Here is a 12,436-nt window from a genome sequence, read left to right as displayed (position 1 = left end):
AAGGGAGAGCTGGTCTCTGGGTGGTGTACAAAACATTGAGCTTCCTGTCTCTTGTACTGCTGCCTTGATCTCTTTTCTATGCGTGTATTTGTGTGTGTTTAAGAGAATGTCTGTCGTTTCGGGATGAGTATGTTGGTGTGTGCGGGTTGTTAGGCCGTCACAGGTCACAGTTAAGGTCGAGACTTGACCAATTTGAAGCCAGTGAGAAGTTATTGTCTTTATGTCAGAGGGCTGTTTTAAAGGAATCTTTTAAAATAAATCACCTTGAACCTCGGACAAGGTTCAAGGTGATTTATTTATCATTGCACACCACGGGGTTGCATAATGAATTTATTATATATTTATTTATATACATGTAAACACATCAACGCTGTCTAGCATCTTTGACTGTGTTTGTGTTTTACATCACTGATGCTTGGTGCTCATAGTCCCGCTGTAGTTCTGTGCTCACATAGTTCACATAGTCTGCCTGTCAAGTGCAACAGCTTAATCCGGGATGTTTTGGTGGAGACAAGTCTTTGCAGAGCAGTGGTCACACCAGTCACTGAATTCCTGTTGCTTTGCCAGCCCCATTTGTCCATTTGGTTTTCCTGCGACCAGAAATTAGCCAGGGGCAGCCGTAAATCCGAGCTGGACACAAGAAGTTTTCACATTCATTGCTCAGTGTACATTTACTCTGTGCTCTCTGTAAAATGCTGACATACCGTAAACTGTGATGATGAAGCAGTGTTTTCTGATATCACTCTCAATCATAAAGGCATTTCTAGTCCAGGATATGTCTGGTAAAAAAGTTGAACATGGCACTGTCGAAGAAGCAGGAGAAAAAAATAAGAGACACTGTGCTAAATAAACATCATAGATTCTACAGATGCAGGCTTAAGGGTAGTTCCCTTTCCTTTTTCTGTTTCCTTAGAACTAGGTCCACAGACATTTACCCATGGCCCAGACATCAGCTCATATTAGGGGACATATTGTGTCCAGCAGTTATATTTTTCAAATGAAACAGAATTGCATATTCATCTATTGTATTGTATGGAATGTTTAATGAGATAGAGGGAGTGGGTGCCATTTTAAGGATTTGAATGCGGCAATTATCCATTTTTTGTGCAAAAACCATATTAGATACTCAGTAGCAAATCTTCATGTAGGCCCTTAATACATGTGTGATGAGGGATTTTTAAGCTAATGCCCTTACTGTGTCGGTTTCCAGATGTATGGGCGCTACACCCAGGAGCTCGGGGTGTATGCCAAAGAGGAGGCCGCCAGGCTTAGGGAGAGCGGACAGAGGCGATCAGTCAGCGACCGAAGCCGGACCCTGGACCTGCTGGAGTACGACAAGGGACGCTGTGCCAAGTGTCGAAGTAAGTTTCACACCACATCCTTACCGCTGCTTGAAATGGTAACTAATCCCATCAGTATGCATAATTGATAAGTAAATGCCTTTGAATGGATCTTCAGCAAGAAGAAAAAGCTTGGATACAATGCATGACCACTTGTACAATATAGACATAGAACTGATAAAATGCCATTTGTCAATGTTAAGCCTATTGAATCTGATGTTTTGTGCCTGATGGTTTAATGATCTCATAATGTCATATAGTTTCCACAATGTTCTGGGGTTTAAAGATAGAAATTCTCAGAATACGTGTTGCAGCTGGTGTGGAATTAATATCATATTTTAGTGCTTCCAGGAACCATTTTCTGAAAATCTCTTCTTCCGCATAAATCCCAGAGGTTCTTAACGAACCATGAAATTAAGGTAAATCAGCAAGATTAAACTTTTTCCAACCAGTCTGTGTTTAAAGAAGTGAAGAAATTTAGGTCATATTTTTACTGCCTAAACAAAAAATCCATGATTTCAAGAACTTTTCTATTATGTTTCAAATTCCCTACATGCGGCCCCACATCACAAGCACTCACACACTATCTCAGTTCAGTGCCTTGGCACCAGGAGACATTGTACTCACCATGTCACCCACTACACGTGCAATGAATAAATTGGCCTACACGAGCCTTTTCTGGCTCTCAAATTCGAGGAGTAGAGAAAAGAAAGAAAAGAAAGAAACATTGCTCTATCTTCATTACCATGAAATAATATCAGCCTCCAGTTGCGGTTTTTACCCTTTCAAATTTAGTGCATTTTTCTTCCCGGCCAGCATCTCCATCTGTTTCTTTACATGTCGATACACTGGATTTGTGTGTGATATTTCCACAGCAGTCTGTAATGAGGTGTGCCTTGGAACAGAGTGCACTGAGTACTAAAAAGGTCAGGAACAGTGTTTTGCTGAGCCTTTCACGTGTGTCTGTGTGTGTCTGTGTGTGTGTGTGTGTGTGTGTGTGTGTGTGTGTGTGTGTTAATGTCATATTTTACTGTAGTGTGAGCACTGCAGCTGCTTGTTACACGGCTCTGGAGAAATGTGAAACGGACTAAAACACTAGATAACTCCGGTATGAAACGATGGTGTTTTTGAGAACACCACACTCTGATCATTGGGGCTTTTGCAGAAAAGTATCCCTGATAGGGAAAGACGGTGAAAAAGAAGTAATCATTTTCTGAACTGAAAAGACAAAGAATGCTGAAAGGAATCACCTCATTAATGGTCTTCAGTAATGACTGTAGTTGGAAAAAAAGTCATGTAATTTTACGTCACAACAACAGTGGTCACTTTTCAGATTTGAACTATAAAGAAATAGTAACAGTGTACGCTCCATACATCAGCCTGAACAATCTGACGCATCACTGCTCATAAGGTGGATATCAGTTGAATATTGCCTTAGTGCTGGAAATGTTGTATATTAAAGACACATTGCTGGTTTGCTGAAATGGACTTCCTGGCTTCTTCTCTTTCCCTTGTTTTTCGATCAAATTCATCCATTGAAGAGCCCAAATTTAAGAGGCACGCGTCAGACTTGTACGTCATGGAGTCACACATTTACATAATTTAATGTCTACGGGCCAGTTTGGCGCATAATAATTCATTTAGAACGACTGCTCTGTTGTTGTTTGCAGTGCTGGCTCAGGCATGTATGATGTTCAGGTGAGTAGGCCTTAAATAGACGGGAGCTAAAACAGAGCGTTTAAGTCAGAGAGGTGCACAGTAGTGCAACAACAGACAGTATGAAAAAACTCGTGTTTTCAAAGCATTGAACATTTTGCTCTCTACTCATACTAACCCAAAATAAAATTATCAACGCTGTAAAAATGGGCATGATATCTCTCTTGTCTCATGTCCACTATAGTATGGCCCAGAGGAATAGTTGCAGCAAACCAAATGTGTGTGTGTTAATTTAGGCACCTGACAAATGGATTAGGACAGGACTTGAAAAACTGTGAATTTATGCTTCCAGGAATAACACAACATCCTGTGACCAGGCTCCAGCCAATGGGGCAGTAGGGGGATTTTCCTGCACACAAGCAGTGACGAAAGGCCACTTTTTAAGTTCCAACTTATGGCATTGTGAAGGCCAAACATAGCTACGAAAAGGAAGAACTGCAAATTGATTTTAAGGGCATTAGGGAAGCCATTAAAATCTTCACCCAGAAGCACCAGACAGCATGAGTTAGGTTAGCCCTTGTCCCAGTTTTACTTGGTCCCAGGGTGATTTTTTAATGTTTTTTTTTTGCCAATCAGGTGTTTTTGTGAATGATGAGAGCTCACAGTGACTGAATCAAGTTGCTGATGAGGTGTTATATGTTACCAACAGTTTTCCCTGTGCAGCTCCCAGTTCAATGTAAATGGAGCGCCCTCTGCTGCTGAGAAGTGCTCAATGCACCCAGCACTTGTCTCTCCACTCATTTGTGTGTGTGTGTGTGTGTGTGTGTGTCCTCTGCTCTCATCTCGGTGATGAGTTTTGTTGTTGTTTCACTTGCAGCTGATGAGTCAGCTGTCCATCTTCCTCTTCCTCCAGGTCTCATCCTCTTTGTTTGATCGGGACACCAAATGCCAGCAACTGAATTGATTTGTCCCTCAGCAGGTCGCCTCAAGATATTGAGATTTGATCTGGCTTGTGCTGCTCAGCCACACACGCACTCTTCATGCCTGCACGAGACAACGGCAAATATAAACACACACGCAGTGAGGTGAAGCCGTAAAACAAGAGGCGATAGGCTGAAAATATATGTAAATATAAAGACACACACACGCTCACACACACTTTCCTTCATTGCTGCTGTGGGCTATGACCGCGACTGCTGTGAGAGACAGAGAGGCATTCTCACACTCAGACACACAGTATTCCCCTGCTTGGATCGGCACAATCTCTCTTTATTATTGCTCACGCATGCTGTTTTGTTATTTATATTTTACACACACACACACGCGCATACACACACACACACACACACACACACACACACACACACGTGTGCACACGCATATAGACACACAGACGAAGCAGCAAACACACATCTTCCTTTTCATTTGCCGGTGTTAAATGATGCTAAATATTGCAGCCAGCAGCAGAATCTCCAGCCTATCATCTGTACAGCCCAGCCCAGAAGCAGCTGTCATCATTTAAAGTGTGTGCGTGTGTGTGCGTGTGTGTGCGTGTGTGTGTGTGTGCGTGTGTGTGCGTGTGTGTGCGTGTGTGTGTGTGTGTGTGTGGTGATATATGCCAGGCAGTCCCAGCAGCTCCAGGCATTGTTCAAAATGGAATGACAGGAGAGCAGCTCAAACAACAGGTAGCATCTCAGCAATTATGGCCAATGGTGTAGCAGACGGGTATGTTTCAGTCACAAGATGCTGCTGGGAGATCAGTGTATTGTATTGTATTGCTAGTAGGTTTACAAAAGTATATTATTATTATTATTATTGTTATTGTTATTATTACTATTATTATTTTTAGGTTTTCAGGACTAGGTGTGAACATTGACCCAGCTGGAACTGGCGGAGGACAATCAGGTTAAATTTGGATGTTCATATGACACAGACCATGCCTTTTTTAAATTATTTTTGTTGATAAAAGAAACTGTTCTTAGGTGAAGAATCCTTCTACATCAAGAAGTAGCGCTATAAATCAAACCAAATCCAGTGAACGCTAGCTTGTGAGATTCCCACTCCCAGCCTTGACTTCTAAGAAATAATAATAATAAAAAAAACCCAAACAAACAAAGGCAAACTCTTGAGGGCCTGTATCAGTCCTTTGGATGAATTATAGTGTTAAATGTCAAAATGCAAAAGTCAATAAAGGCTTTTATCCATTTCAACTATTTATAAGCTGTACGTTTTTACTGGTTATAACTTTGTTTTCTACCTCAAAAGTCTCTGCAGCTTAAACACTGCAGTGCTGCCCCTGGACCTGGAGCCCAATATAACACCTTTTAGGATTTATACATTCAATTTCTAGCTTTTAACTGGTGACTTTTAAGGCTTGACTGCTTCTGCCCCTACAGCTATACTTCACATCTATCATTTCCTTATGAGACAGAGCCCAGTTGTGCATCATCAGACAGGCCACCTTTGCCTTTTCCGAGGCTGTGAAAAGGCTGACTGGAGCTTTTTTGTAAGGAACAGTACATTTGCTGAAGATAAAGGAAAAAAATCTGAGTAATTGTCTCTGAATGTCTGTTTTTAGAAAATAGGTTTTGGTGGTCTGGTAATCATGAAGCTGATTACCAGCAGTTAATGTGTCAGCTTGCTCACTTTGAAACCAAGATTAGCTATTCAGGTGTCGTCCATTGTCTCTCCAAGCGCATCAAATACAGCAGCCTGGTCAATAGCCCTAGGCATCGAAGTTTGACACTGTAGCATCACTTCTTGAAGAGCAAGAAAGACTGAGTCAGGAGACAGAATGGGTGGTTTGGTGGGAGATTTTTTTTTTTCTCAGTTTATATTTCATGTAATGTGAGTAAGTGAAAATTCATAAATGACTAAAGTGATGTCACCTCGGACGTAGGTGATGTCAGTTACGTCACTGGTGTTGGTTATTTTAACCTTTAAAGAGTGATCCTTTCCTATCCTAACCAAGTATTTTTGTTTTTTTTTATACGTAATCCTAATCAAACCACAGGTGACTGACAACGTTTATTACGTTCAAAGAATTCAACACACTGTATTTTGAAAGACTAACTGGGCGTTGCATATAACCTGTTGGTGCTAACTTCACATGGGGGCAGATAGAACATCATATTGTGAAGCTTAGTGTCATTGACCAAGCTGTCGATTTTGATGAGTTGGGAATGAAAACGTGTGACTTCAGGATTAATGGTTCAGTAATTATTATAAAATAATGACATTCAATGGTTTATCCATTTTTATCCACTATTGCTCATGTTCTACAGTTGTTGTTGGAAAACTGATTGTAGATAATCAATTAGAGAATGGTAATGCAGCCCTCTTGGCAGTCCCTAGTGGGCAATATTAGACTGACTGCTGTACTCGCTTTCTCCTCACTTAGTTATATGAAGTGTGTTGCTCTATATACAGGACCCCCTGCTATGTCTGGCCATGCTGAAACTTCCTTTTATTTGTGTTGGCATCTACAAAGTTGCCACTTTCACCCTGCTGGAACAAAGTGCTTTGAACAGATGAACATTGTGAGTGACCACTTGACATTCCTTTTTTTGTTGAGCTGTGTGTCTGCTAAAAATATCTAAATTTAACAAGGGTTTCCAACTATTTTCAGTAGTAAATATGTCCACTCTTCAGGGGGTACCTCGATCAGAAAATGTCAGATGGGTAGAACTGCTGGGGACGGCTTGGTCAGGTCACCTGTCTTCTGTGGTGGAAGTGCTCAGACTTTTAAGGAGAACTTTGAGGTAGATGGACTCAAAGAATTAAAGCTAAAAATACTTATTCCGAATGAAAATAGCTGTGTGACATCATTAGATTGCTAATGCTGATGCATCAGTGTGTAATTGCTTAATAGACAGTGATTTAGTCTGTAGTTTAGTCTGCTGGTTCCCAAGCAAGGGGTTATTTAAAGTTTAAAGGTTCAAAAATTAAATCTGAGGAGATGTGAGAAAACTATTGGGGCAGTAGACAAAGGAAAAAAGAATATTTTGGACATTTTTAAAATATATACATATTGGAAATTTTAACCACTTCAGTAACATGATGTGCCAGATGGTTCATTACACAAAACCATCTGGATAAATTCAGCTAAAAAATGTTTGGAAAAGGGCAAACATGAAAAGTTCTTGGCAGGAGATTGACTTATCTTCTACTATTGGCCAGCTTCAACCAATCAGATCAACTGTAGGAGAGTGCTACCACCAGCTGAGCCTGTTGGTATATCAAACTCCTAATAACATCTAACATTTTAATCTGTGTAGTAGCTAAAGCTTTCAAATAAATCGTTATTTCCTACTGCATTGTAGACAAATCAAATACAAGTGTACCCTGAAATGAGTGACTTTACACCACTGTCAGTCCACTCTGACCCATTAGTGCCAGTGAAAGTTGGAATTATCACAGTTTTATAATTTGTTGTATAAAAGAGTTGTTTCAGTAAGTCACTTGTGTATATCAGGGTTTTGAATAGTTTCCCAGGCTGCTCATACATACAGGGTGTAAAACATGAAAAGGGAAACTGACAACTTAAAGCTGCAACGCCGGATGGGTTTGCATGCCTGCAACGCCTCCATTTGGAGAACATAAACTGGAAAACAAGTGCCACAAGGATGAACAGACGGTGTTTTCACTGACTGTTGGCTGTTCAACCAGCCAGTGTGGTCCTTCGGGAGGGCTTGTTATTGTGTCTGCTGGCCAGCAGGCTGCAGCATTGGGCTTCACAGCAGCACATTCAGAGGGATGCTGTCCAGTCGTTAGAAGAGTGTGAGTACAAATAAGAGGAGGGACCTCAGAAAGGCAGTGTGTTGCTGGCAGTTGTCTCTTCTACTGGTGGGTGTGTGTGCCTGTGTTTGTTTGTGTGTGTGATGGGGGGAGAGGGTGTTTGTGTGTGTGTGTGCTCAGGTGTGTAATCTCTGGATGTCAGGGAGTATCTCCACAGCCTCAGTCAGCCTGCCTCTTTGTGGTGCATCAACTGGACACACAAATCTTTTTAAATTTTCCCCATCCAGTATTTTTTTTTTCACATGTCATGTGAATATCAGTTAACCCTAATATCATATCCTTATGTAGCCACCAAAGTAATCTCATTGTAATTGGTCAGGTGAAACAATTGAATTTTTCCCGTGTGCTCTAAAAGTTGATGGCATAAAGATACTACGTCTTTGAGACTGACCATTTTAAATTGAATCCTTGCAGCAGACGGGGTTAAAAGGTAGGGATTACACAAGCAGTGTGATTACATTACTGTGTGTGTGTGTGTGTGTGTGTGTGTGTGTGCATGTGCACGCGCCTGCAGAGTAACAAATTCTGTTAAAAGAGCTCAGCCATGAGAACGGACATGAAATATTCAGCTGACAAGAGGAACTTTACCCAACACAAACACACGCGCACACACACACACACATACACACAGTGCAGCAGTAGAGGGTAACTCAGTGGTGCACCAACTCAAATCCCAGTCAAGCTTTATTCATCACCACATGACTTAGCGATCTGATGCCAAAGCAAATATACATCAGTCCCATTTAATCTTTTTTCCTGCTCTCTTTCCTTTTCTTCTTTTTTCAATTTATTTGTTGGAAAGCTAAAGATATTTCTCTTGTCTGGTAACAAAATAGAAAGACAGAAAAAAATTGAACATAATGGAACATCTTTTTATCTCTCCATCTCAATATCTCTTTCTTTCTTTCTTTGTGTGTGTGTGTGTTTGTGTGTGTCCCTTCTGTGATGCTGGGAGCCCTTGACATCAGCAGTGAGAGTGAATGACAGCAGCCTCAAGCCTGACTCTCTCTCTCTCGCGCACACACACACACACGCACACACACACACACGCACACACACACACACACACACACACACACTGTGTAAGTGTAAGAAGCGGCTGTGTCCAAGAGGTGAAGAAATATACACAGCTGTCTTCCTCCTTTCTTCCCCCCTTCTGTCCCCCTCAGTCCACCTGCACCACTATGCCATTTAATTGGTTCCAACACACACACACACACACACACACAGCATTTTGCTTCAACAGGTGTGATGTCAGCAGGAGCTCAGCATGGCGCCGCATGTTGCTATGGTGACCGGCGGGCGCCTAGCGACCAACAGTTGCTCACATGCTCTTATCATCTTTCCTTTATTTCTTTTTCCTCTCCTCTCCTCTCCCCTCCTCCTCCTCCTCCTCCTCCTCACCACTTCTTTATCTTCATTTTCTCCATTTAACCATTCCTTCACTTCTCAGCCGTTTCTCCCCTCTACTCACCTGTCCATTGGCAGTGTAAAAACTGGATTGGAATGTCAGAGCAGGAAAGCACCTGATGGCTGTTGGCAGCTCAAGGTTGGGTATGAACACATTGTCACGGGACACACATGTCTGCGTGCACATGAGCACAAACGCACGCTGACCCATATGCACCCTCTTTATGAATTGAACCTTCCATGTTGCCATTATGTGCTTACCTGTGTGCTCTTGTGCATTGGAGTGTGCTCAAGCCTGTGTGTGTCTCACCAGGCTGCGACTTCCTTCTGACATGTTTTCACAGCAGTTTAGAAAAGACTGGCAAAACGCATCTGGAATTTAAATGTATAATCACCTTTTATTGAACACTAAAAGCAACACCACCAAAAAGATATCCCAATACATTTCACCTCCTGAGTAAACAAGAATTATAAATAAAACACCAGCAACTAAAAAAAAGCAAAAAAACAACAACATAACAGTTAAAAGGTAGAATTGATAATGAGAAGAATAATTAAAGTGGAGGACAAAAAGATTGATGATTGACAACATTTACTCTTCTTTCTCTTTAGCTGCCTTTTAAAGTCAGTCAGTCTCAGTTGTCAGGTGTTGTGTTTCAGGTGATGGCTGACAGTTAAAACATTCACTCCTGTCCATGCTGTCTGCCTCTTCATCAATCGTCGTACTGTTCACACACACAGCACTGCTCTGCTTGTTTGATAATTTTCCATAGACTGAAATACGGTGTTGCCTGCTGCCTGTCTTTATGAGGACCAAGTGTGTGCTGTGAGTTTTTATGCAGTAATCACTTTTCAACCTATTTACACATGTATTGAGTTACACAGAGTTCCAGCCTGCTCAAGGCGCAAGCCAAACTTCTTTTGGAAGATTAAAGCGGCACAAATCTATATTTTTGTATTAACAATAAATCAAATAACTGTTTTGCTCATACAGCCAACCCCACAGAGAGTTATCGCTCATCTCTGCAGTTGAAAGAAAGTTGTACCATTTATCTGGCAGCTATAGACCCGACTAAAGATATATTTTTCGGACTATTTGACTGCTTGATTGAATTCTTCATGAAGCCAGAAATCGAAATCTCAATAAATGCTAATGTTGCACTGTTTCTATTGGGGTTGAGAGTATGCTATGTTTAGGTCTGCATCCAAAGATTATTGATACTATTAGTTAAACCCTGTGTGGTGGAAGGCCTCATGTGGCTGGGGACTTAGTCGTATCTCTCTCTTGGTGCCATCTGGAGCTATCGTATAAGGCATAAAATTCCTAAAAGGTGAAATGGTGTTTACTGTTGGGATCAGTTGCGGGTGTTTCCCAGGTCAAATTAATCCAGCAAAGAATGGCAGAAGGAGGAGAGCAAAATGGGGGGATGTTTGAGTAAAGACAGAGTAAAGACACATTATCAGACTTCAGGCTTCAGCTGTAGGAAATGTTTGGTCCAAAAGCACTTTACAGTCCGCACCAGGGATTAATGGTGTTGTCACAGGCTTATTTGCAACTAAGGACGGAGTTAACGCACTATTACCATAGAGGTTGGGCCCACTGAAGTAGTTCAAATGTAGGCATAAGTTACAGCTTAAATCCTCTGTAAAATGGCGGTTGATATAGAGCCTCATTATAGAAGATTGGATAGCTTGTGGAATTTGTCAGACATGGTTGGATCCCTATAAAAGTACACAAACTGACATCAGCGTAACATTGTAAGGCTAGGAAAGCTGGTAACTTCTCTACTTGACATTAGGCACTAATGTTACAGTGCTGGCATCAAATATATTGAGTTAGATAGCTCTCCACTTACCAACAACAACCTCATCAGCCAGATAATAGCATAGAATTTAATGATATGACCCTGTGTTGATGTTGTTGTTGATAGTTTTACCTCTCTACTGTATGTAACTGTTAATTTTCGCCAGCTGTAGATGATGGTTATAGACCGGTTATCACCAAATCACAATGCTTTTTCATACTTAACTTACACTACTAGTCAAAAGTTTGGACACACTTTCTCATTTAATGGTTTCTCTTTATTTTCATGACTATTTACATTGTAGATTCTCACTGAAGGCATCAAAACTGTGAATGAACACATGAAATTATGTAGTAAACAAAAAAGTGTGAAATAACTGTTTAATATGTTTCATATTTTAGATTCCTTAAGTAGCCACCCTTTGCTTTGCTTTGCTTTGCTTTGCTTTGCTTTGCTTTGCGCTGCAAACCCTTGGCCTTCTCTCAGTGAGCTTCATGACATAGTCACCTGAAATGGTTTTCACTTCACAGGTGAAGCTGGCGTTACCTTTTCTTTTTTTTTTTTACTGTTAGCATCCGCACTTTTGATTGGTGTTCAAAGACAATTGGGCACACAATCAATAACAATCCAATGATAAATGTAATTTTCCTGCAACAATATTTTGGGTTGTTTGGACTTCAAACCAGAGTAGTTGAGATTAACCGTACGTCTCTGTGATGCATGCAAACATCCACACAGCTTTAGCATCAAAGTGACTAGTTTTAACGAATCATTTAAAGTGCCAAGCTTATAAGAGACCCTACATATAGCATATCATAGCAGGCCAATGATCTGTAAAATGTGGTGAATTCTTCAAATGGTTTGTTTCTTTCAGCCATATGTCCCAAAATATTCCATGTACAAGTAAGAAAATCTGCAGATCTTCACATTCAAGCAGCTGCGGCCAGTTAATGGAGACATATTACGCTAATTTTCAGCTTCATAATTATATTCCAAAAACACCTCAGTTTTCTCATAGTGTCTAGTGCACAGCACTCTATTCCCCATCTGTCTGAAATGTTCTGCTTTTTCTCCCATCGCTTTTGGGTCCGAACACCCAGTCTCCTCTGAATGACCAGTTCACACACACTTGACCCACAAAAGAACAGCTGTGCTAAATTAATTCATACATGTCAAACTAGCTGCATTTATTATGCATGTGTGTAACATGGTGACACAGTGTGATGTAAGAAAGTCACAGAATTAAATGAAGGACTGACAAGGTGCTGTTGGTGCAGACGTTGACTTTTTTCACTTTTCAGCATGCATGAGGACCTATATAACGCTATGCAGGACAAGAAAACGCGGCAAGATAAACCTCCTTTAATGGTTAGCATTTTTACTTTATAAATTACTTCATAAATTATGATTGTCAAGATTGTCAATTTT

The 12,436-nt window shown here is 40.9% G+C and overlaps 1 protein-coding gene across 3 annotated transcripts in view; it reads left to right on the top strand.

Annotated features, from left to right (window-relative positions):
* Nucleotides 1–12,436, top strand: part of LOC119034338 (chloride channel protein 2-like) — a 159,263-nt gene that overhangs the window by 45,826 nt on the left and 101,001 nt on the right. For all 3 annotated transcript variants that reach the window (XM_037125247.1, XM_037125255.1, XM_037125239.1), the window contains exon 2: nucleotides 1,211–1,361. In XM_037125247.1, the coding sequence (XP_036981142.1) occupies nucleotides 1,211–1,361 (151 nt within the window). The remainder of the gene's footprint in view (nucleotides 1–1,210; nucleotides 1,362–12,436) is intronic.

This window comes from Acanthopagrus latus, chromosome 2 (assembly GCF_904848185.1).
Source record: "Acanthopagrus latus isolate v.2019 chromosome 2, fAcaLat1.1, whole genome shotgun sequence".
NCBI classification, from domain to species: domain Eukaryota; kingdom Metazoa; phylum Chordata; class Actinopteri; order Spariformes; family Sparidae; genus Acanthopagrus; species Acanthopagrus latus.
This window is presented reverse-complemented; position numbering and strand designations above follow the sequence as displayed.